Source organism: Camelus ferus, chromosome 22 (genome assembly GCF_009834535.1).
Source record: "Camelus ferus isolate YT-003-E chromosome 22, BCGSAC_Cfer_1.0, whole genome shotgun sequence".
Classification (NCBI taxonomy): Eukaryota; Metazoa; Chordata; class Mammalia; order Artiodactyla; family Camelidae; genus Camelus; species Camelus ferus.
Window position 1 is genome coordinate 26,947,877 of NC_045717.1, and position 24,070 is coordinate 26,971,946.

Consider the following 24,070-nt stretch of genomic DNA (forward strand, 5'->3'; position numbering starts at 1 on the left):
TGCTTTTCACAAAGGGCGACCTCGGTTAAAAAAAAAAAAAAAAAGTTCAACAACTTACCTCTTACTTTATGACATTAGTGCAATAATAGCTTAACCAAGTGCGGGTCATTCACTGAAATTGAGAAAGTCTTTGTTTTTCACCAAGTATACCTCAGATGTCTGCTGGAACGCCATCAATGTATGCAAATTACCCCGGAAGCGGGGCGGGACCGGAGCCGCTGCCATCCCAGAAGTCTCCGGGAAGCGGCCGCGCTGCGCGGGCGACTCGTTGGTGCGGGGAAGATGGCGGCGCCCGAGCCGGAGCGTTAGGGCGCGTGCAGGCCCCCGCCCGCTCGTCTGGGCGCACCGGCCAGTTCGGTGGGCGCTGGGCTGGGGCTCGGGCGGCCTGCCGGCCTCCGGACGGCACCTGGTGCCACGGGGAGCGCGCAGCGGGAAAGGCGGCGACTCGCGGGCCCGGGGCGGGGCCTGTGGGGTCAGAGGGCGGGCCTGGAGAGCAAGGGGAGCTGGGTACGCGGCCTGAGCGCTCTGGGTGGGGTCTGTGGGGGTGGGTCGAGGAGGAACCTCGGGGTGAAGCCTGAGGCGCCCCGAGGGTCCGGGGGACCTGGAGCAGGGGGAGTCGGGGCGGGGCCTGGAACGCGAACGGGGGCGGGGCCTGACGTACCTCCCTGGGGAGGGGCCTGGGCGTTGTGCTGGGGTTGGGGCTTGAGAACTACGGGGGGGGGGCTTGGGGACCGGAACTGGGGGCCAGGAACTAGGTATTAGGTGAGGGGTCCCTGGGATGGAGCCTGGGGGGTCTCACAGGGCGAATTGGAGGCAGCGCCTGGAGGACCAGCCGTATGGGGGCAGGGCCTTGGGATTGTTGGGGAGATCCTGAGGTGGAAACGGGAGTTTAGGCTGGGACCGGGGACACAGGGGGCAAACTGGGAGTGGAGTCTGGAAAGCAGATATAGTAGGGGTAGGGGCCCGGGAGGCTTAGGGGCAGAGCTTAAAGACTGTGGAAGGGACCTTGTGGTCGGGTCTTGAAGAAGCGTGGCACCCGGGGTCGGTGATTGAGAAAAATGGGTTGATGGTACTTTTCGGCCTCCCTGAGCTTTGGTAACGGTGAAAGGGAATAGCCTTAATCGATGCCGGGCACATAGCGCCGAGGAAAGGCCAGTGTTTCCGCTATCACTGTTACCTTTGGAAGTCCCGCACCAAGCTTCTGCCTGCCCCCGCCCTGCCTCCCTGCCGCCCTGCCTCTGCCAAAGGCAGCCCCACTGGTGCTCTTGGGTATCCGTGGGCTCCTCTTTAAGGACGGACCTTGGGTTGTGCCTCTTCTCACCGCTTCCTCTGCCCCATCGTTGTTCACCTAGACCACTTGTCTCCCAGCCTCGCCCTCCAGACAGCCAGAGGGGTCTGCTGAAACAGAAACAGGTCTCAGCCCTTCTGGGTGAACCCCCCAGGCCCTGCACGATCTGCCTCCTCCTCCCCTCCCCACCCTCACTTTACTCCTCTCCTACACTCACTCTGTTCAGCTACACAGCCTGACCACTCCTTCAGCACCCCAGGCTCCGTCCAGCCTCTGGGCCTTTAGCACTGGCAGTTCCCTCCGCCTGGAATGCTCTTCCTCCAGGCTGCACACCTCTATCCCTCGCACCTACACTGCGGAGGCCTCCTTGGCCATGAGTGTGTAAAATGCAGCTCCCCCGCCACACACGAGGGCAGGGATTGAGTCCACTTGTTTCCCTTTGGCGACCCAGCGCCCAGCACTGTACTCGGGGTCCTGCACACCCTGCCTGAACGTCCATGACAAGCCAGCCTTCCCTCCTTCAGGAACTGGTGGTCGCCCTCCGTGTGTGAGCTTGGCGGGTGGGCACAATGGACCTGGCTTATGTCTGCGAGTGGGAGAAATGGCCCAAGAGCACCCACTGCCCGTCGGTGCCCCTGGCCTGCGCCTGGTCCTGCCGCAACCTCATCGCCTTCACCACAGACCTCCGCAGCGACGACCAGGGTGCGCCCCTCGCCCGGCCCCCATCCCATGTCATCAGGCCCCAGCTCCTACAGGTTTCCAGCATCTCCTCATCGGTGGCAGGGGTGATGAGGGGTGAAGGGCCGAGTGTGCTCTCCCATGCCTGGAGCCAGGGGACCCTTGGGTCACCCCTGCAGAATGTGACGGGGTGATGGGTGGGTGGTTCCCTACAGCTTGGCCTGAGGCTCATGCCTGAGTTTTCCAGGCTTTTGAAAGCCTTTGAGGTGCACCAGGCCTGCGCTTGTTAGAGGAAATTGGAAAAACAGAGAAGTTTAGGATGAGGAAAACGAACCAGAGGTTCCCTCCCACGGAGAGATGCCCGACATTAGTGTTTCGGGTTTTCTCGTCCTTTCAATCACAGGTGTAGGCACACAGGTGGCAGAGTCTTGGGCCTGCTCAGGGAGGAGACCCAGCCTGTTCCTGGAAAGCCCTGGGCCGTGGGCGTGTCAGCAGCAGCTCCGCACTCACTGGAGCTGGGGCTTTGCTGGGCTTCTCCCTCGTCACCCCTGGGGTCACTGCCGGCTGTGCTGTGGTTGCCCTGTTGACCACCCAATCCCTCGCAGACCTGACCCGCATGATCCACATCCTGGACACGGAGCACCCCTGGGACGTGCACTCCATCAACTCTGAGCACAGTGAAGCCATCACCTGCCTCGAGTGGGACCAGTCAGGTGAGGGTGGGGCTGGGGGTCCAGGCGGGGCCGAGGGAGGGGGCAGTGCTCATCCCTGATCTCCAATCCCTGGGCTGTCTGCTCTGTTTCCTGGTCAGTCCCCAGGGTCCAGAGCTGGGACTCAAACCATTGACCTGTGTCTTTGCGGCCCCCGCACTTCCCACTCCCCATGTCCAGAGTCCTTTCCAGAATATACCTGTGCCACTCCCCTGCTCCACCTCCCCAGAGCCTTGATGTGCCTAGCGGTGGGCTTTGTGACGCAGGCTCACGGCTCCTGTCGGCCGATGCTGACGGGCAGATCAAGTGCTGGAGCATGGCAGACCACCTGGCCAACAGCTGGGAGAGCCACGTGGGCAGCCTGGTGGAGGGGGACCCCATCGTGGCCTTGTCCTGGCTGCACAACGGTGTGAAGCTGGCCCTGCACGTGGAAAAGGTGGGTGTCCCCCCTGCGTGAGTGGGGGTGGTGGACGGGGGCCCTCACCCTTCCTGCCTACCTGCCAGCCTCCGGGCTGGCTCCTCCCCGCATTGCCAGCACCTTGGTCTCTCCAGCCGGGGCCCAGTCACGGTGGCCACCAGGCCGTGAACACCTGTTTCCAGCTGGCCATCCATTTAACTAGTGGCTGCTGTTCTCGGAATCCAGCCCACCCTTTGATTTAGTAATATCCCAGAATTCTTCCCTGGACCCCGATTCAGCCCAGTGTCTCTACTGAGAGTGGGTGCCACCCAGGTCAGGGACCCTGCGTCCATGTCCTAACCTCACACCTCCACACGTCACTTTCCTGGGGGTCACGTGGTGCTGATGGTCGTCACTGTCAGGGTTCACTGTGAAGCCGCCGTCTGGCACAGGGTGAGGGCCCAGGGCCGCCACAGGTGTTCAGACGGCTCCTCAGCTGAGCGGCCTCCAGAACCAGGAGGCCCTCCTGGATTGATGCCATGGAAAGTGACTTTTTCTCCTGTCCCTTCCCCACATCTGCCTGCCCTGAGCTCAGCTAGGCCTGGGGGCTCTTACTGTCCATGCATGGGAGCAGAGCCTGGGCGCCAGCCGCCTGCCCCAGGATAGGCCCCTGCAGCCCTCCTTTTGTGTGTTTTCTTTTTCTTCCTTTGTTTCTTTCTTTCTTTCTTTCTTTTTTTTTTTTAACAAATTTTGTTGAGATATGGTTCACATACCGAGTAACTCACTTACCTAAAGTACACAATTCAGTGGGTTTTCAGTATCTTCACAGACTAGTGCAACCGTCACCACAGGCAGTTTCAGACCATTTTCATCACCTCGAAGAAAGCTGTGTCCCCATTAGCCTCACCCCCCACCCGCTCCAGCCCCTGACCACCGGGAACCCATTCTCTGTACCCGTGGACTGGCCTGTTCTGGACGTTTCACGTCCATGGAGTCGCACACTGTGTCCTTCTGTGCCTGCTTCTCTCTCTGACCGTCGTGTTCTGAGGGTCTGTCCATGTGGGAGCAGGGTGTCAGTGCTTGACTTCCTTGTTACCAAATACATTTGTCTTTAAATTATAAAAGACGTATGTGCTGGTTTAAAACGCTCAGACATGGGACTTTTGAAGCCTGTGGCATTGAGGTCAGGCATTTGGCTCCCGTCTCCCAGGTAGGCACTCTCACCGCTTGTCTGGCTGCCTGGCCTTCTGGATCCTTCCCCCGTGGGAAGTGTCTTTTTCAAACGTCTGCTCTGCAGTGAAGTCGTGCACTACATGCGCTCCTTCATTGTAGTAGGGACCTTTCTCTGCATCACCACCCATGAGCTCCCGCCTTTTTGTGTCTTTTATCAACTCAAGTGACAGATCTGATGGTCCTTGAGCAGAATTCTGGCCGCTGAGAAGAAGCCTTTTAAAGCCCCAGCAGCTCAGGCCCCGCCCACCCTCTCCGGGTTCTAGAGAAATCCCACTGCGGGCATCTTGGGGTTGCTGCCCATGTCTCTCCCTGGGGGTCATTCAGGGCCTTGGCTTCTTTCTCTCTGACGGGGGGTCAGAGAGGCCCACATCACAGGACGCTCGTGTGGTCAAGTGGCTGAGGCCAAACCTGGACTCAGGTTCATGGTCTCCTGGCTTCTGCCACATGGTTCTTCTGTGTTCCCAAGAGTGCGGCTTCCAGAAGAGGGTCCTCGGTCTCCCAAGGCCGATCCCTGAGGCTGAGCGGGTGCCTGGGGAAGGGGCCACACCAGGCTGACCCTCCCTCTGCCCGCAGTCAGGCGCCTCCAGCTTCGGGGAGAAGTTCTCCCGCGTCAAGTTCTCACCGTCCCTCACGCTGTTTGGGGGCAAGCCCATGGAGGGCTGGATTGCGGTGACGGTCAGCGGCCTGGTCACCGTGTCCCTGCTCAAGCCCAGCGGCCAGGTGCTGACCTCGACGGAGAGCCTGTGCCGGCTGCGTGGGCGCGCGGCCCTGGCCGACATCGCCTTCACGGGCGGCGGCAACATCGTGGTGGCCACGGCGGATGGCAGCAGCGCGTCCCCCGTACAGTTCTACAAGGTGTGCGTGAGCGTGGTCAGCGAGAAGTGCCGCATCGACACCGAGATCCTGCCCTCCCTCTTCATGCGCTGCACCACCGACCTCAACCGCAGGGACCGCCTGCCCGCCATCACCCACCTCAAGTTCCTGGCGCGGGACATGTCGGAGCAGGTGAGCCCCCTGCTGTGGCTCAGCTCCTGGCCCCATGGCCGGACCTCCAAGGGACTAAACCAGGTGTGGGCGGGGCTGGTCCCCCAGAGGCTCCAGGGAGAAGTGGCTCCTGCCTCTTCCAGCTTCTAGAGGCGCCGCATCCCTGGCCCCCGGCCCCCCCCATCCTCACCGCCAGCAGCGCAGCATCCCCCGTCTCTCTCTGACTCTGACCCTCCCGCCTGCCTCTGATGAGGACTCTGTGAGGACACAGGGCCCCCTGGGAATCCAGGGTCACCCCCATCCCAGGGGCCTTAACTCAGTCCCACCTTCAGGGTCCCCTCTGCCCTGTGAGGTGACGTGTCCTCAGGTCCCAGGACCAGGGCAGGAACCAGGTTAGACGGGGTCTCATTGTAACCTCGTAGTGATAAGCCCCCACCTTCAGGAAGCCCTGACGTGTTCCCCTGGTCCCCTTTGCTTTCTGCCAGGGGCACCAGCGGGTGACTGCCCTCCCCAGGCGAGGTGCTGTCGGGGGTGGGCAGGTGTGGACTTGGGGTGGGCAGACCTGGGTTTGAGTCCACAACGGCCATGAGGTTGGTGCTGGCATGGGCCCTGTGTAGGAGCCGGAGGCCCAGAGAGGCCAGGGGGCCAAGTCCAGGCCCGCTTCCCAAGCCGCTGCCAACCCCCAGGTGCTCCTGTGCGCGTCCAGCCAGACGAGCAGCGTGGTGGAGTGCTGGTCCCTGCGCAAGGAGGGGCTCCCCGTGAACAACATCTTCCAGCAGCTCTCGCCTGCCGGTGAGCCTCCCTTTCCGCCTGGCCTTGCGTCCCGCTGTCCTGGCACTGGGCGTGGTGAGGGTGTCCCAGCGCAGGGACCCTGGGCAGGCCAGTTACACAGGCCCCTGAGTCCCAGGACCCTCTGAAACCCCGATTAGAGTGAGCGTGGGGGTGAATGGAGTTGGCCGAGAACACGCCCTCCAGCTCCCCTCGCCTCCCCTCCCCACACCACTTGGAGCCCCAAGCCCCTCACCAAGGCTGTCCCCTCTCCTGACACCTGGCGAGGCGCGGAAGCCAGAAAAGCCAGCTTCCCAGAAGCTGGGGTGACCCCGTGGCCCAGGTCTCCGGCCACCTCTGCCCTGTACACAGGGTGTTTTCCTGCAGACAGAAGCTTTGGCTCTTTGCTGATCAGCACTGATGGGCCCTGGAGTAGCTGTGGAACTGGGTCAAGAGGCCCCTCACAGCCCTGCTCACCCGCAGGGGTTACATAAGCTGCCTATTGTGGCTGGGGAGAAATTAAGTGCCCAGAGGGTCACGCTGCCTTTCCTGAGTGACCCTGCGGGCGGGTCGGGCAACATGGGGCCTCGGCCCTTCCCAGGTCTTCCTCCTTCCTCCAGGCAGCGCAGGGCCCTGTCTTCCCAACTTCTTGCCCCCCACGCCCATGGCCGGGCTTGTCCTGCACCTTGTCTCCCACCCCTGCCATCCCCAGCCCTGGGACCTAGTCACAGGTGGGACCACATCTCAAGCAGAAGGACCTCCCCTTGCTGGGTAGAGTCTTGTCCTTACGCATGTGTCGGGATGCTGGAGGTGGTCTCTGAGCTCACACGCCCAACCCCACCCCACCCCTCAGTCCAGCCTCACAGGCCTTTTGGGCTCTCAGGCCTGCCCCTTCCAGTCTCCCCTCCCCTGTCTGGTAGCCTGTCCTCCCTGAGTGTCCACCTCAGGCCCTTCTGGAGGGTGGCCACCCCTAGGCAGACCTCAGGCCCCCGTTCTACCAACCATGCTCCACACCATGGTCGAGTCAGTGGCCTGGCGTGGGTGGACAGGTGGGTTCAGGTCCAGCTCTGCCTCAGCCTCCAACTGACACGCTCCTCCGTGGACCTAGCAGGGCCCGAGCTGTCACGGCGGGTGTGGATCACTGTATGCTGCTGCCCGGGTTGTCACTCTCACAGCGCTGTTTGGTGTCGCTGCATCAGGTGCTATAGTCCACGCTGGTCTCAGGCCGAGTCGCCCCTCTCTGGGCCTCAGTCTCCCTGGGGGATGACTTTTGCCAAGAGTCCCCTTATGTGGGCTGTTCAGGGCCGAGCGCTCAGGACAGATGGGCCGAGAGGAGCTGTGTCTCAGCCAGCTTTGCCGTGTAACACACCAGCCTCGAACTCTGGCTCAGAACCACAGTCCGGAAGGTGCTGGGCTAGGCTGCCTCTGCCGCTCAGTCCTGGTTCCAGGTCTGCCGTCAGCCCCGGGGCAGCCGGGGCAGCTAACCATCGGCTGGGCGCCTGTTCACCTAGCCCAGCCTCACCTAGGTGTGTGAGCAGTACTGAGCCTTAGCTGGCATCATGCCTACCGGGCCCACGGGCCGAGTTCAGATTGACGGGAACCAGCCCACCTCTGGTTGAGGGGCTTCCTCATCACTCTGGGGCTGGGGGGCGCAGGGGGTCCATCTTGGCCCCTGGTCCGTCCAGCTGAGGCCTCCTGGGGAAAGTTGGGGTTCCACCCAGGACCTCTCAGACCATAGGGACAGAGAACCCAGCGCCAGCCGGCCGAGATGCGAGGGGAATTTTGGGGTTTTGTGGTGGTGAGGTCTGGGTTGGGGTCACTCCCTAGCACGTTGGCTCCTTCAAGGGAACATGGTGGTGCCGCCCCACCAGGCATCATGCGCTCGGGGCCCCGGGAAGGGCAGGGCGCTGGGGCAGATCATCCTCTTTGTCTTCACTTTGTTGCTGTCTGTCCCCTCAACCCCGTCCCCACCCCTGCTTTCAGTTGGCGACAAACAGCCCATGATTCTCAAATGGCGGATCCTGTCAGCCACCAACGACCTGGACCGTGTGTCTGCCGTGGCGCTGCCCAAACTGCCCATCTCGCTCACCAACACTGACCTGAAGGTGGCCAGCGACACCCAGTTCTACCCCGGCCTCGGTACAGCTGTCTCCCGAGCTCCCTGGGGGAGGTGGGCTCCGAGCTGAGTCTCAGGGTTGTGGGAGCCTGCCTCCCAGCCTCATGTCCACGAGGATGTGGGCGCTGCTTTCGGGGTTGTGTGGGCTCGGAGGGCTGGGAGGCTGGCCAACGAGCTTTGCTCTTTAACATGGAGAGAGCTGTTGGGAATCAGTAGGGGAGAAGCTGGGAACTTGCGGCAACCTGTCCATAGGCGGCATCATCCCCTTACCTCGCCCCCGCTCTGCAGTACTGCGATGTGGGTCCTGGGCACAGCCCCCGGGGGCACACAGCCACACCGCAGCCCCCAACCTCACTGACCTCCGCTGCCCCCAGGCCCTTTGTGTGCTCTGGCCCTAGGCCCTTGCGTCTGCTGTGTGTCCTACCCACTTGTCCCCCTGGACATCAGTGTTGGCTCGCATCGGCCAAAGCTCAGGGCCAGCTGCGGGGGGTGGGCAGGGGGGGAGACCCCGCAACAAGCGGCTCCAGCGATTCGGGGGCTGTTAGCAAGGGAGAGGGGAGGGCGGCTGCCAAATACCCGGGTGGGGCGGGCTTAGTGGCCCAGGCTCGGCACCCCCGGCGCAGCCTCTGCCTGACGCCGCGTGTGCCCCCCAGGGCTGGCCCTGGCCTTCCACGACGGCAGCGTCCACATCGTGCACCGGCTCTCGCTGCAGACCATGGCCGTCTTCTACAGCTCTGCGGCCCCACGCTCCGTGGACGAGCCGGCCATCAAACGCCCTCGGACCACGGGCCCTGCCATCCACTTCAAGGCCATGCAGCTCTCCTGGACCTCCCTGGCCCTCGTGGGCATCGACAGCCACGGCCGGGTATGCGCTGTCCTGAAGCGTCTTAGGCCCCTGCTGCGTGGGGGCTGAGGTTGGCCGTGCCCTCTGGGGGGGGTCTGGGCGGGGTCTCTGTCACAGGGTGGGGTGTGCGGCTCACAGCCAGCGCTTCAGAAGTGGGAGCCCCGAGGACGGTTGCTCTGCAGGGTAAGGGGTCCTGGGATTAACACCCCTAACACCACCCCAACTGTGAGGAGTAAGTGCTTGTTCCCAGAGGAACCTGCCCACGGCCTGGCCGGGACACGCAGGCAGCCCTCACACTCACACTCTTGCTTACACACACGCAGACAGGTGTTTCCACTCTCCCACGTTCACAGCCCACGTGTTCACACACGGCACGGATTCACAGACACATGCATGCGTTCGCACACTCACACTCATGTGCATGCACCCCCATCCCCCCAGAGGCAGTGGGCTCCTGGGTCGCTGTCGGGTGTGCCCTGTGATTTCTGTTCTGGCTCTGCCCGCATCTGCTCCGGCCTGTCCTCGGCATCTCTGGGTGGTGGGTTCGGATTCTCCGGAGCACTGGGTCTGTGTCTTCAGGGACCGCACGACCCCTGCCGGTCCTGTCACTGCACACATGCTCTGCTGGGTGGGAGGCCTCCCAAGTCCCTCCGGGGAAGTGCCACCGCCACAGAAACCAAGGACTCGTGACCTCATTTCACACCGTGTGGCCCTGCCGGTGTCTCTGCAGCCCTCGGGTCCGACAGGACAGGACTGCAGGCCTGGACCTGGGGTGGTGCAGCCTTCCTGCCTCTCGCCACCCCGCCCCTCATGGCCCACCCTCTCCTGGCAGCTGAGCATGTTACGCATCTCGCCGTCCATGGGCCACTCGCTGGACGTGGGGCTGGCCCTCCGGCACCTGCTCTTCCTGCTGGAGTACTGCATGGTGACCGGCTATGACTGGTGGGACATCCTTCTGCACGTGCAGCCTGGCATGGTGCAGAGCCTGGTGGAGAAGCTGCACGAGGAGTACACGCGCCAGAAGGCCGAGCTGCAGCAGGTGTGCGCGCCTCCCTCCTCCGGTGACCTGCAGGCCTCCCCTCCCTGCCTGGTTGCCGGGTGCTGCCTCAGCCACCAGCGCTCGGCTGCGGGCTTGACCCCACCTGACTCTGGGTGGCCCTGGAGGCCCTTGCCCCTAAGGTAAGAGCGTAGACCATAGCTCTAAAGGTGGGAGAGGCAGAGAAGGATCCGAGGCCCGCTAGTGCACCTGTAACTCGCGGAGCCTCCCAGCTGAGGATGGCAGCTGTGCCGCTCAGCGCTTTTCAGAACCCGAAGTGGTCCTGTGTGCCAGCAGTGACCAACCAGGAGAGAGACGGGAGAGAAAGGCCCCGCCCCCAGTGCCAGCCTGACAGGTTACGTGGACTGCTGTGAGGCCCCGGGCAGTGGCGTGGGACGGGGCTGGGCTGGGCTCGGAGCCCATAATGCCAGAAGGCTAAAATCCCTGGCTTATCGGGCTGAACTGCTTGCGAGCATTTTATATTTTAAGTCCATCAGTTACCCCTGAGACGTCAGGGCTGGGTCATCCTCTGGGGGCCGTCCCCGAACAGTGGGGCATCCCTGGCCCCACCCACTTCATGCCGGGAGCCCCAGTTGTGGCCCTGTGGCCCTGGGGCAGGCCTGGTCCTAGATTGAGACCCTGCTGTCCTGTGAGGAAGGTCTCTTTATCTGCCCACTCACGCCCCCCACCCCCCAGGTCCTCTCCACCCGGATCCTGGCCATGAAGGCCTCGCTCTGCAAGCTGTCGCCCTGCACAGTGACCCGTGTATGCGATTACCATGCGAAGCTCTTCCTCATTGCCATCAGCTCCACACTCAAGTCGCTGCTGCGTCCACACGTCCTCAACACACCGGATAAGAGCCCGGGAGACCGGTTGACCGAGATCTGCGCCAAGATCACGGACGTTGGTGGGTCCTGCCCGCCCCGCCCTCATGGGCTGCCGTGGTGATGGAGTGCTGTAGCGTCCATGCCACAGTGGAGGACCCTCCCAAACCACTGAGGAGGGCCCCTTGGGCATCTCATGCGTGCCAGGGGCGGGGACTCTCGCGGCAGGCAGCAACAGGGGAACAGATGACCCAGCCTAGGGGTTGGTGTCCACAGAGGTGCTGCCCATGCAGAGGGAGGCCTGGGGGCCGGCGGGAGCTGCAGGGTGCCCGGTACAGGGAGTCCGAGGGGCGGGCAGGGAGTTCCGAAGGCCAGCAGTGGACACTTGGAGCTCCTCCAGCCAGCCCTTCCCTCCAGGGTCCTGGACTCAGCCTTGCTGACCCCTCATTTGCTTGTTCACAACGTCGGGGTCGGCTTTCCGGGGCTCAGCTCATAGTGGGTGCTCATGATGAACATGTGAGGTCCTGACTTTCTGTCCCCGGCTAGACATTGACAAGGTCATGATCAACCTCAAGACGGAAGAGTTTGTCCTGGACATGAACACACTGCAGGCACTGCAGCAGCTCCTGCAGTGGGTGGGCGACTTCGTGCTCTACCTGCTGGCTAGTCTGCCCAATCAGGTGTGCCTGCTGCGGCTCGGACGCCCCACCTCCCGGGCCCCGCCCCCCGAAGCCCCACCCGCCGCTCCCGCCCCTCCCGAAGCCCCACCTCCTCCGGCCCCGCCTCCCCCGAAACACCCACCCCTCAGGACCTGAGTTCCAAGGACGCCGCGCACACTGAAGTGCACAACCAGGGCACCTCTCCCCGTAGGGCTCCCCACTGCGGCCAGGCCACAGCTTCCTGCGGGACGGCACCTCGCTGGGCATGCTGCGTGAGCTGATGGTCGTCATCCGCATCTGGGGCCTGCTGAAGCCCAGCTGCCTGCCTGTGTACACGGCCACCTCAGACACCCAGGACAGCATGTCCCTGCTCTTCCGCCTGCTCACCAAGCTCTGGATCTGCTGTAAGACACACGGCCTTCTGCTCTCATTCCTCCATCGAAATACAAGCCCTGACTGAGTCCCTCCACCAGAATATAAGCTCCCACAGGTCAAATTGTTGTCTTGGCCTCCACTGTTTCCCCAGCACAGGTCCAGGCACAGTGTGAGTGCTCATGAAACTCAGCCATTCTTAACGCACACGTGTCTTGGGTCACCAGGTGTGTGTTTCTGGAGCCAGACTCTGTTGCTGTCGCATCTCTGATGCCAGAAAGGGCACCCAGTGCTCACTGCGTATTTTTTTGTCTTTTTTCAGTTTCGTTTTGTTTTGTTTTGGGGGGAGGTAATTAGGTTTTATGTAATTACTTATTTATTCTGATGGAGGTGCCAGGGGTTGAACCCAGGACCTCGTGCATGCTAAGCAGGCGCTCTACCACTGAGCTATAGCCTCCCCTACTTCGCTGCGTATTTTTTAAATGAGTAAGTGGGTCCCCATTTTACAGAGGAGAAGGCTGAGGCCAAAGGGGGAAGGAGCCTTCCAGGGCCACCCAGGAAATCAGGGAAGGGCTGGGGCCTGCACTTGGTGTTTTGTGAGCTGAGGAGGCCAGGGTGCCTCCTGGGTGGGCAGTGCTCCCGGCAGGGCTGTGGAGAGTGACACGCCCGTGGTCCCCTCCCTGCAGGCCGTGACGAGGGCCCAACGAGCGAGCCGGACGAGGCGCTCGTTGATGAGTGCTGCCTGCTGCCCAGCCAGCTGCTCATCCCCACCCTGGACTGGCTGCCAGTCAGCGACGGCCTGGTCAGCCGCCTGCAGCCCAAGCAGCCCCTGCGTCTGCACTTCGGCAAGACTCCTGCTCTGCCTGGCAGCGCGACCACCTTGCAGCTGGACGGCCTCATCAGGTGCGTACCCGTTTCTGCCTCTGGCCCTTGGCACGGCCCTTCCTTCTGGCAGAGTCTTCCCAAAACCAGCCTGATCTCCTTCACACCTCTGTCTCAGGGCCTTTGCACGTGCTGTGCTGTCTGCATCCTTCCAGCCTGACCTAAATGCTGTTCCGGAGAATTCCGCTACCTCCGAGTCCCTCTTCCCTGCCTGTCACTTCCCTCATCCAGTTACCTCAGCCTACACTGACTTACGCCCTCGTCTCTCTGGGTGTTGTCATCCTTCCTCTGGTCTGTCCCCACATATACGCAGGAGCCATGTGGCTGACCTTGGCTGCTCAGGCTCCAACCCCTCCAGAGTTCAAGCTGATACCCCAAGCCCTCCACCAGAAATTACACTGCAGCACAGACTGCCTGGCAGGGCCCAAGGCCCCGGGGAGGCAGAACAGTCCCTAGGCAGGACCTTCCCAGGTTTTAGAGGAACCTTTCTTTGGAATGTGTGGGTCCTGGACAGGCCATGCCACGCCTGCCAAGTTAACCCTTTACTGCCCAGCCATGCTGTGGGGTGGGTGTTTGTCCCCTTTTTATAGGCAAGTAAACTGAACCTGAGGGCTGCAGTCAGGAAGCCGGCCACGATCCCAGGACCCTGCAGACTGCCTCCTGTTTCCAATGCTCAAGCGATGAATTCCCCAGGCAGTGTCACTAGGGGCGGGGCCTTAGCACCTTGCAGCCCCTGCTCCTGGAAGCCGCTCTGGGCCTTGTTCCACGAGACCTCCACATTTTCTTTCTTGTCTCGTGGTGGGAGGAATGGCCTGAGGAATCACACGCTGTGGTTTGCGTCTGGGCTTTAGGAAAACCTTACAAGAAGAGGTGGCTGGTCACTCAAGGGGTTTCACACTCTTTCAGAGGTTTTCAAACGTTCCGCACCGGTAAAACAAGCGGGCCCGCCCCAGCCCCGCGTTCCCTCTGACGGGTCTCGGCCCAGGTTCTCAGCTGTTGTGGGGGTGCGGGCCCTCCAGTGGGGGCGTCTGTGTGTGGGAGCCCCACTGGTGGACGTCCCCCACTCCTTCCCCAAGTGTGCACGTCACGCCCGCTTTGCTTCTAGGCTGCGGATCTGCACTGGCGGGCGGGTGCACGTGGTGTGGGTGCATGCACATGGGTGCAGCAGCCCCTCACGCGCTGCTGTCCCTGCCAGGGCGCCGGGCCACCCCAAGACGGACCACCTGCGGAGGCTGCACCTGGGCGCCCATCCCACGGAGGAGTGCAAGGCGTGCACCAGGTGAGCGCCCGCCGGCCCCGCCCTCTGTGCTGCCCCTGGCCACTTGGGGCCTCGGGTTCCAAGTGGAACCTGCGAGCAGGGGTCTCCGGCAGCCTCCCCGAGTGTCCTGTCCCAGGGCGCTGATTGTGAGTGCTTCGTCCGAGCCTGCCCCGGTGGCGCTCCCAGTCACCTGACCAGGACAGAAATGAAGGAGTGACCGCAGCAGTGCTGCGCTTCTCAGACACTGCCTGTGTTGCTGCAGACCACCCCGGGTCGCACCACTAGGGGCTGGCTGAGACCGCCGGCCCTCCTCCACCACTCAGGAAGGTGGGGATCGATGTCTGAGCTGGGACGGAAGGACGCAGAGGAGTCCGCTCGTCATAGGCTGGGGGCGTGCAGGGAACGGCGTTCCTGGGCCAGCAGAGCATGGGCAAAAAAGGCCCTGCGCAGGTGGGGGCCCAGCCCCGCCCAGCACCCCACCGCCGGCTCTGCCTGCAGGTGTGGCTGCGTCACCATGCTCAAGTCACCCAACAAGACGACGGCTGTCAAACAGTGGGAGCAGCGCTGGATCAAGAACTGCCTGTGTGGGGGGCTGTGGCGGCGAGTGCCCCTCAGCTGTCCCTGAGCGCACCCAGCCCTGTAAGTGGAGGCTCCAGACGGCCTTTAATTATTAGTTGGATGACTTCCTTTTTATTTTCATTTTATTGAAGTGTAGTTGATTTACAGCGTTGTCTCTGGTGCACAGCAAAGTGAGTCAGCTCTGCGTATACTTTTCCAGGTTCTCTTTTGTTATAGTTTATTACAAGTTAATGAGTCTAGTTCCCTGTGCTGTACAGTGGGTCCTTGTTTATCTATTTTATATGCAGTCGTTTGTATCTGCTAACCCCAGACTCCTAATTTGCCTCTCCCCACTCTTTTCCCCTTTGGTAACCCTAAGTTTGCCTTCTCTGTCTGTGAGTCCGTTTCTCTGTTTTGTCAATAAGTTTATTTGTGTCGTATTTCAGATTCTGTATGTGAGTGATACCCTGTGATTCTTGTCTTTCTCCGTGTGACTTCACTTATTGTGACGATCTCCAGGTCCATCCACGTTGCTGCAAATGGTAGTATTTCATTCCTTATGGCTGAGTAGTATTCCACTGTGTATGCAGACCACATTTTCTTTACCCAGTCATCTGTCGTCGATGGACATTTAGGCTGCTTCCATGCCTTGGCTGCTGTAGATAGTGCTGCTGTGGACCTCGGGGTGCAGGTGTCGTTTCGCGTTAGAGTGCTCTCCAGTTGTACACCCAGGAGTGGGACTGCTGGGCCACATGGTGCGTCTGCTTTTAGTTTTCTAAGGAATCTCCATACTGTTTTCCTTAGTGGCTGCACCAAACTGCATTCCCGCCAGCAGTGTCAGAGGGTTCCCCTTTCTCCACACCCTCTCCAGTACTTATTATTTGTGGACTTCTTGATGATGGCTTTTCTGACAGGTGTGACTTGACACCTCACCGTGGTTCTGATTTGCGTTTCTCTGATAATTAGCAATACTGAGCATCTTTTCATGTGCTTATTGGCTGGCTGGCTGGCTGTCTCTGGAGAAATGTCTGTCTAGGTTTTCTGCCCATCTTTTGATGAGATTGTTTGTTTTTTTGTTTTTCAGTTGTACGAGCTGCTTGTATATTTTGGAAATTAATGCCTTGTCAGTGGCATCATTTGCAAATATTTTCTCCCATTTGTAGATTGTCTCTTTATGGTTTATGGTTTCCTTTGCAAAATGTAAGTGGATTCCTGATGGATTTCAAGGAAGGCCATACTGTCCCCTTGCCGGAGACAGAGCAGCTGTGTACTCCAGACCTTCATCGGGTGCGTTAGACAGCGCCACCTTGAACTATGCTTTTGGGGCCTTGTCAGCCGCAGCCAGCACCCCGGTGCCCGACAGGGCAGGAGAGGACACGGCCTGAAGCGTCGAGTTGGCGCCCGCAGCCCCAGGCGCTGCTCTTTCCCCCCCGCGGGCCTGGCGGTGAGCCCCGGGAGGAGGGCCCGGCCGCGTGGCCACCCTGCCAGCTGGTGACTGAGACCGCCCCGGGCAGAGCCAGGGCCCGTGTGCCGCGTCTGGGACCTCTGAGTGCCACGGGTCCAGGATGGCCCAGGCCTCTGCCCTTTGGAACTTTTCACCTGCACCCATCAGGCCGCCTGCCCCGGTTCACTCACCTGTGCCTGTTGATAGATACCAAGCCCTCGTGTCCAGAGGTCTGTGAGCGGGGCGGGCCCAGGAAAGCCCCCACAGGCCGTCTCGTCGGTGTCCCGGGCACGGCCCCTCCCCAAGCCTCGTCCAGTTCCTGCTCCCTTCCCTGGCTGTGTGGTTCTGCCCCTCGTGTGTTGCTGTCTTGCTGTGCCAGCGTTATTGAGCACTAGTGTACGCCAGGCACAGGGTCCCCGTGGGGAGCAGTAGGCTAGATGTGGCTGGGGGTGCTCCCTGCCCCCAGTTTCTGCTGATATGAGCACCTCTGTCTCTTGTCCCCCCTACCTGGCCCCGCCCCCGGGTTCTGGGAGCTCAGGCCTCATTCCCCAGGGGCCCTGTGTCTGTCAGCAGCCACTTTCAGAATCTGTCTGGCTCCCCGTGGCCTCCAGGCACAGTGGCTGCCTGTTAAGTGGTAATTGGTTCTCTTGTTTTCCTTCTGGAGATCAGAGGGAGGGTAGGCCAAGTGGCGGGAGGTCAACTCACGCTGCTATGTCAGGCTTTCCGGGGGTGGCCAAGCTCCGGGAGCCCCATTATCTGGGCTGGGGGCCTGTCTCCCTTCCACCTGCGGCAGCCACCGCACCAGAGGGAGGGTGACAGCATCCAGGGCCAGCACAGCCTGCGGCCGAGGTTGCGTCTGCTGGGAGGGGGTGGTAAGCCCGGGTCCGGCACCTGGATGTGCGCTCGCTGCCCGGAGGAGGGAGGTGTCTGTAAACCATTTGCTCTAACTGGAGGTGCAGGAGGAGGGCCTCTCCTCCGGGACCTTCCCACCCAAACCGCGCCCACACTGTCGGGTGGGGGCCATAAAAGGCTGTCCTTACTGGTTCCTGCACATTTTTTCTCGGCCTCTTATGATCAGTTATGTCTCCCATACCTCATTTGACCATATGTTTTTAAGCAATTTGCCATTCTTAAGTCATTCTAAAGTCTTTAAACTAGTTAATTGTCTTAGAAAAATGAGTCTGTTTTCTTGCACTTACATGTCACTGGCCTAGCATTGAATTGTGGGGGTTTTACAACCTGGCCACTGTCCTCGGACGGCTCTGTGGAGGGCGGGCCCCTGGCCCCTCCCCTTGGGTCTGGGGGCTCGTGCCTGTTCCCACCTGCCCTGCGCAGTGGGAGTGGCGCCGTGTGGCCCTGAGGCTGGAGGGGACCGGCCTGGCTCCTGGGCCCTCATCTGGGCCCCGGGGCCGCAAGGAAGCCCATGCGACGTGGGGAGGTGCGTGTGGGCGCTCAGTACACCTCACCCCACGCCTCCGGACACCTCCAGGCCCCGAGGCTCCAGTCACCTAGATGGTGGAGCCGGGACGAGCCCCCGTGCCCATAGGACCCCCAACCCTTGTAAGCTGCGCTCAGTGGACAGTGAATATGGAGAGGCAGGGGTTCAGCATTGCCAAGTCTGGGGCGGTTTGTTACGCGGCAGCAGATAACCAGAACATTTCGGGACTGCTGTGACAAGCCCAGTGGGCTTCAGCGTGCCGGGCTGTCCAGAATCTTTGGCTCATCCGGGGCCATGGGGTGCTGCCTGCTGTGGGTCCTTCTGGAATGTCCTTCCTGGTTGAGAGGGGGTTGTGGTCCCACCTCTTAGGGCAGCAGCAGCACATGGTATCAGGGCGTGAAAGGGCGGTTCAGTCCGCGTGTCCCCATGCCCCTCCTTACAGATCAGGGAGCTGAGGCCGCCGTTCTCCAGAAGAGAAGTGGGAAGCAGCCCTGGACTCCCTCTGGCCAGTGGGGCACAGCCACGTGGCCCTCCCTGCGCTCCCTGTCCGTCCTGCCCTCCCCCGTGGCTTGGGGCGTCCCCTCACCGCCTCCCCCACAAGTGTCCAGGGGGTGTTGCTAGAAGCGGCCTGCAGGGTCACAAGGCTCTCAGATGGCTCTGTCACGCCTGGGTTTCCATTGTGACTGCAGAGCACCCCCCATAGGGTAGAAGGTATTAAGCCTAGGTCTCCTGCCTGGAAACACACAGACCCCTCCCCAGGCTGCATCTCCCACTCCATCTGGTCCTGCTCTGACCCTCCAGGCCCGGAGAGTCTGGGCCCCCAGCTCACCGACGGGGACAGTCTGCTTTCATCTGTACCCCCAGTGGTGTTGCCAAATAACACGCAGGATGCAGTTCAATTTGAATTTCAGGTGGACGATGCATACTGTCTTAGCATAAATCTGTCCCAAATATTACATGGGATATACTTACGTTACACACAGTATTTGCTGTTTTTCTGAAATTCCCATTTAACTGGATGTCCTGTATTTTTATTTGCTAAATCCAGTAATCCTCCTGCACCCCACCCACCACCACCAAACTGGATCATTTCAAAGGCACTCCGTGGCGTCATGTTTCATTCAGGAAATACCTGTTGGATGAATGAGTCTGTCGTGGCTGACCCGCAGCTGTGTTTCCCTCTCCCCTCTTTTTCAAATGTGTACAACTTAAATTATGAAATTTGCAGCTAGGCTGAGGAAAGACTCAGACTTGTCATCAGAATGACTAGATGAGTGCCGTCCTGTCCAGTGGAGTATTTGGCTAAGGTCCTATGAGCAGGGCTGGGTCTTAGCTGTGTCTCCAGTACTCAGCCCAGGGCCAGGTACACAGTGGGCGTTTGACAAGTGTTTACATATGAATGAATGGCTCCCAGTTGAACCCTCCGTACAGGAAAATGAAACCTGGCCACAGGTTCCGATTCTAGTCCCTGGTGGGGCACAGGGCTTCACCTCTCAGACCCTCTGTCTTTTTCAACCAAAGGGACTCCCTTAGTGGACCAGGCTTAACACCTGGGGCCTACTAGGTGCTGGGCTTCAGTGGCCCCTCATCCAAGTGGGAGAAGGGCCCTCTGTCACCTCCCAGAAGTGTGAAGTGAGACCCGGGAGGGCAGTGAGTCACCTGGACCCCCCAGTCAGTGTGGCTGCTCTGGGACTCCTTCCCGCTTTCCTCAGCCAGTGAACCTGGCAGCACCTAGGGGTGCCTATGAGCACAGGCGCCATAGCTCCGGGTTCAATTGCAGGCTTTGCTCAGGGGCGTCTGTGTGACCTCAGGAGAGTCACACGGTCTCTCTGAGCCTGCTTCCCGATTTGGGACTTGGGTCATAAGAACACAACTTCTCTGTGTACCTCAATCTCAGCCTAGAGCGGGATCTTGCACACGGAAGGCCTTCACGTTCTGCTTGGGGAGCAGAGGGAAAGCTGGACGTTCCCCGGACCCAGTGGACACCCACGCCCAGGGGGGCACCTCCCTGGGTTCGGGGCTCCTCCAATTTCCAGGGAAGAGTAAGAGCGCCACCGTGTGGCAGAGGTGTGAAGCAACTCCTGGCAGCTCCAGCCAGGCTTGAAAGGCGTCAGTTCCCTGGACTTTTGCCTCCGAAGGTCCCTCCGCCGGACACGCCGTCTCAGCCTTTCGGTCACCTCACCTCCTGGCACTGCATTACCAGGGCAAACGCTTTTGTTTGCTGATTGCGGCCACCCCCTTGGCTCGCCTCCGTCTGCTCGCGCGCGCAGCTCGCAGTCAATACAGACAGGCTGGATGCAGGAAGGGTTGACTTTATTGCTCGGCCCCACCCCCGCGACCGCCGCCCCGCAGGCCCTCCTTAGGCGGCTGCTCCCTCAGCCATCACGCCGTCGATCCAGGCTGCATAGCTAGCCAAACGCGTGTAGATGCCGGGCTTCTTGCGGTTGCCGCAGACTCGGGAGCCTGAGGTGACCACACCTTCGGCCACGCCCCCGCACACCAGCGGGCCTCCCGAGTCGCCCTGCGTGGGGTGGGGTGGGGTCGTGAGGTCTGGTGCAGGCCCGGCCGCAGGCGTCCGGCCCGCCCTCCCGTGTCGGGTGAGCTCCACCGGCGCCCGCTGCATTCCCGCTTGTCCCTCTGGCCGCAACCTGCTCCCAGCTGGAGCTGCCAGGAGTTGCTTCAGTCTCCCAGGGCCTTGCTCACTGCTGCGGGCTCTACCCACTAAGGCCCCGTCTCCCCGAATTTTGGCTCCGCCCCTCTCTGTCCCGGACCTGTCCCAGGCTCAGCCATCCGCCTCCTCCTCCGACCCTGCCCCCACTCCCCGCCCTCTCCAAGCCCAGGCCCCGCCTCGTACATACCCTCTTCCAGATCCCACCTCTCCTCCCAGCCCTATCTTGACGTCGGGCCAGACACGCTCACCCAGCCTGTCCCGTGATTGACCCTCCCATCTGGGGCCCCGACACCTGTCTCGGGCCACGCCCACTCCTGGATCCATCCTGGTCAGTGCAAACTCCGCCCACGCGCTAAGCCCCGCCTCCCGCCCTGCCTTTCTGTCGTCCCCGCCCATCCGCGGGCCAGCCCCTTCTGTCCCCCATCCCTTCGCCTGGCCACACGCTCCATCACGCCCCTCCCCCGCTCGGCCCCGCCCCGCCGCACACCTTGCAGGTGTCCCGGCGGTTGCTCTCCGCGCACATCATGCGCTGGGTGATGGTGCCGTCATGGTACGTGCGCAGGTTGCAGGTGGCGCGGTCCATCACCGGCAGGAGCAAGTGCTGCAGGCGGTCGGGCCGGCGGCCCGTGTAGCTGACCACGCCCCAGCCGGCCACATCGCAGAGTGTGCCGGCCGCCACGTCTCGGTCCTCGCGCTGCCAGGGCAGGGGCTGCACGGCGGGGCCCAGCACGGCCTTCTCAGAGAGCTGGGGGACGGGGCGGAAGCCGGCATTAGGGTGGGGCGGGGGCGGGGGCGGGGGCGGGGGCGGGGGCCCGAGTGCAGGAGTGGGGACTGCGGAGAGACTTAGCAGACCTGCAGCAAGAGGAGGTCGTGGTCGATGGTGTCAGGTCGGCTGTCCGGGTGGGGCACTGCGCGGAGCACGTCGTACAGGCGCTTGGTGGGCTCCGGCTGCGACAGGGAGTGCGCGCCCAGGAGCACCTGCAGCTTCCCGTCGGCCCTGGGAGTGCGGTGGGCCCGCATCAGAGCCACGTCCTGGCCCCACCAAAACCCCCTTCGGGAACTTTGCCCCAGGCCACTCACACGTCCTCCAGGCAGTGCGCGGCGCTCAGCACCCACTGCTGGGCGGCGAGGAAGCCTCCGCACACGTGCTTGCCGTTCACCTGCACCGAGGCCATGTAGGGCCGCGCGTGGGACTTGGCCTCTCTGCCGCCCAGGATCCGGCCTTGGGGCTGTGCTGCTGGAGGCAGGCAGGTCTGCGTGAGGCCTCCAGGGGTGATGGCAGCCCAGCCCTCAGATTCCCCCTATACCCCCGGGCAGCTCCAGCACCCCTCAGAACTGAAATGCCAGCCTTGGAATCCTCCCAGAGTTGCAAACTCCAGGGGCCCAGGGAGGAATGCCCAAGAAGACAGGTGGCAGTGAGGGACAGAGTCTGGGGCAAATTCCATACCTACACGTCCGGCCTAACGGCTCCAACTGAAATATAAGAAAAACGGGACTGACCAAACTCACAGCCCCACCAGACAGCTGCCCCTTGGGCTGCAGGTTTTCCACTGTAGAGTTAGTCTCACTGTGCGCAAAAAGCTAGGGTCAAAATTTTGAGAATTCCTTGGTTTTCAGAGCCTTGTGTTCACGTGGACACCGCCACCTCTCTGCCTACTCAGTGGGGCTGGAGGACAGTTGTGTTCGATGGAAGGGGTCCCTCTGGCTGACTGCCCTGCAGGCCAGTGGCCCCCACAGCTGTCACACCAGGCCCAGGTCCACTCACCGCATACAGCCACTCCCAGGAGGATCAGAGCCGCCAGGTGCAGCGAGCGGCCCGCCATGGTGCTGCCGGGGCCTTGACACTGACCCAGGCGGGATGCTGGGGTGCTGCCGGGGCCTCGACACTGACCCAGGCGGGATGCTGGGGCTGCTTTTATGAGGCTGGAAGAGGGCGGGCACTCCCACAGGCCCTGTCTGCCAAGTGGGCAGAGACCCAGCTGGGCAAAGAGGAGCCTCCTGTCCATCCCCCCTGGGGTGGGGTGGGGGGTATCTCCTGCTGGAATTTTGTACCAAGAGTAGACAGGCTGCTGGGCGTGCCGGCTGCCTCTGAGCCTGGCCCAGGCCCGGCCCAGGCCCAGCCCGGCCCAGCCCAGGTGTGGAGAGCAGACCCTCAGGATGGGCAGCAGGCAGAGCAGAGGGATGGAACTGCCCCCCAGCCCAGTAACCCCAGAGTGCCCTTCCAGCCCCAGAGTTTCGCAACAGCAGCTGGAGACCACAGTTTGTAAACAACTCATTTCCTCATTTTCTGCCCCTCCCTTCTTTCTCTTCCTCTGGACACTTGGAGAAGAGGTCAGGTGGGGGAGGGGGAAGGTCTGCTGTGGCTCTGGGACTTGATACCCCAACAAGTAGAATATTGGAAAGGTAGCGTGTAGGGCAGCTGGAAAACCTGTTGGATACAAGTGATGGAAAAATCTAGTCGAACTGAGTGGAGGAGCCTTCAACAAGGAAATTTAAATGGAAAGTTCCCGGTCTACCTTCAGGTGTAGCTTGTTCCAGGCACCTGAACAATGTTAGGTCTGTGCCTCTGGTTCCCCCCTTTCCTCTTTGATGGCTTTTTCCTCACCAGGCGCCCTCACTGTGACCTCAGGAGCCCCTCCGCAAATTCCCCATCCCTCTAGGCAACATCTCAAGGCTGTCTCTGATTGGCCGAGCTTGGATCTCATGCTCCTAAACACTCATTGTGGGCAGGAGCTGATAGGTTCCAATGAGCGGAACCTGGGTCACGTGGCCTCTGTAAGTTGGGGGTGGTGGGTCAGCATCTCCTGAACCTACTAAGAGAGGTGCTTCCTGCAACCAGAAGTGGGAGGGGACCTCGAACATACCCAGTGGGGACAGTGTGCAGTATTTTTACTTTTACTTCTTTTTCTTTCACAGTGGACTATTTCATTTGTACAGAGAAAAATAGGAAACAACGTCACAAATGTGACTGGTCAGATCCTAACATGCTTCCTGGCTAAAATCAGAAACTCTGACCAAAAGCCCATTGGGATGTGGAGTCCAGATTATGTAAGAGTATTGGAAATTGCAACAAAGTTTGGAAATGACCCAACAAGACAGGACGGTTCAATAAATAACCCTGCTTGTCCCCGGATGCTTTGTTGACGCGGAAAGACGGACAGGGTGTAGTATTAAGTGGAAAAAGCAATTGCAGGGCAGCGGGTCACCTTTCTGAGCAGTGTGCATGTGTGTGTGCGGTGTGCCCAGGGGGCACCCGGTGGGGAGAGCAGGCGGGCAGAGGGAACAGCCAAAGTAAAGACCCTGGCGTGGGGCCCAGGCTGGTGGGGCCCACTGGGAGGAGAGCGGTGGGGGGACAGGGTGGGAGGGGTTTGTTCCCACCTTGCGCTGTGGCGGCAGGGTGAGGGAGGTGGCGTCCCTTCTCTCACTTGCTCGCTTGGGCGGCTGTTCCCCCACCACTAGACTGTGAGCTGCCTGATGAGAGAGGCCGTGTGTGTGCCGCGGTCCCCGCCTGTGGCCCCCAGGGGTTCCTCCCCAGGCTCAAGGAAACAGAAGAGGGTACTGGCTGGTCGCCTCCCCAGGCTGTGCCTCCCTTGGGGCTAGGTGACTCCTTGCAAAATACCTGCTCTGCTTTGCCGCCCTCCGCCCCCGACCCCACCAAGGCGAAGGCTGGGGAGGTGGAGGAGAGATCGTCTCCCCACCCAGTGAGGTCGAGGCTGGCCTGGGACCCCAGCTCCTGTCCGGATCCTTCCTAGACAGCACCTCACTCTTCCCCATGGGGAAACTGAGGCTCAGAGACAGGGAGCAAGTTGCCCAAAGTCACAAAGCTGGGGCTGGAACCCAGGCTCCTGAATGCGACGTCACACTTCTCTGCACCTCCTCATCTGTAAAACGGGGCCGCGAGGGCTGGAGA

The 24,070-nt window shown here is 61.2% G+C and overlaps 2 protein-coding genes across 15 annotated transcripts; one reads left to right on the forward strand and one right to left on the reverse strand.

Annotated features, from left to right (window-relative positions):
- The first annotated feature begins 161 nt into the window (after window positions 1-161).
- Window positions 162-23,215, forward strand: MED16 (mediator complex subunit 16). Of its 13 annotated transcripts, none has more exons than XR_004314392.1 (17): window positions 162-507; window positions 1,813-2,043; window positions 2,572-2,679; window positions 2,943-3,112; window positions 4,880-5,311; window positions 5,977-6,082; window positions 8,042-8,197; window positions 8,828-9,039; window positions 9,851-10,057; window positions 10,751-10,961; window positions 11,425-11,558; window positions 11,749-11,941; window positions 12,596-12,812; window positions 13,987-14,070; window positions 14,548-14,688; window positions 15,054-15,149; window positions 15,771-15,897. XR_004314392.1 is itself a non-coding variant. In XM_032466167.1 (16 exons), the coding sequence occupies exons 1-15, from the start codon at window positions 177-179 to the stop codon at window positions 14,672-14,674; spliced, it is 2,919 nt and encodes a 972-aa protein (XP_032322058.1). In that variant the 5' UTR covers window positions 162-176; the 3' UTR covers window positions 14,675-14,688; window positions 23,077-23,215. The 13 variants fall into 13 exon arrangements, 11 of the variants coding, with proteins under 11 accessions (XP_032322058.1, XP_032322062.1, XP_032322059.1 ...); XR_004314393.1 differs by lacking the exon at window positions 15,771-15,897 and adding an exon at window positions 15,692-15,709; XM_032466167.1 differs by lacking the exons at window positions 15,054-15,149; window positions 15,771-15,897 and adding an exon at window positions 23,077-23,215.
- CFD (complement factor D) lies at window positions 19,786-22,091 on the reverse strand. Of its 2 annotated transcripts, none has more exons than XM_032466187.1 (5): window positions 21,926-22,091; window positions 21,241-21,394; window positions 21,013-21,157; window positions 20,648-20,905; window positions 19,786-20,010 (listed from the first exon to the last, which is right to left on the reverse strand). In XM_032466187.1, the coding sequence occupies exons 1-5, from the start codon at window positions 21,981-21,983 to the stop codon at window positions 19,849-19,851; spliced, it is 777 nt and encodes a 258-aa protein (XP_032322078.1). In that variant the 5' UTR covers window positions 21,984-22,091; the 3' UTR covers window positions 19,786-19,848. The 2 variants fall into 2 exon arrangements, with proteins under 2 accessions (XP_032322078.1, XP_032322077.1); XM_032466186.1 differs by having other exon boundaries at window positions 21,241-21,397; window positions 21,926-22,081.
- Window positions 23,216-24,070: the final 855 nt, after the last annotated feature.

Coding starts and splice junctions, on each gene's coding strand:
- MED16 (XM_032466167.1), top strand. CDS start 177: ATGTATGCAAATTACCCCGGAAGCGGGGCGGGACCGGAGCCGCTGCCA. Junction 3,113..4,879: donor TGGCCCTGCACGTGGAAAAG/GTGGGTGTCCCC, acceptor CTCTGCCCGCAG/TCAGGCGCCTCCAGCTTCGG. Junction 11,942..12,595: donor CACCAAGCTCTGGATCTGCT/GTAAGACACACG, acceptor CCCTCCCTGCAG/GCCGTGACGAGGGCCCAACG.
- CFD (XM_032466186.1), bottom strand. CDS start 21,983: ATGGCGGGCCGCTCGCTGCACCTGGCGGCTCTGATCCTCCTGGGAGTG. Junction 21,398..21,925: donor CCTGGGAGTGGCTGTATGCG/GTGAGTGGACCT, acceptor GCCTGCCTCCAG/CAGCACAGCCCCAAGGCCGG. Junction 20,011..20,647: donor ACCGCCGGGACACCTGCAAG/GTGTGCGGCGGG, acceptor CACCCCACGCAG/GGCGACTCGGGAGGCCCGCT.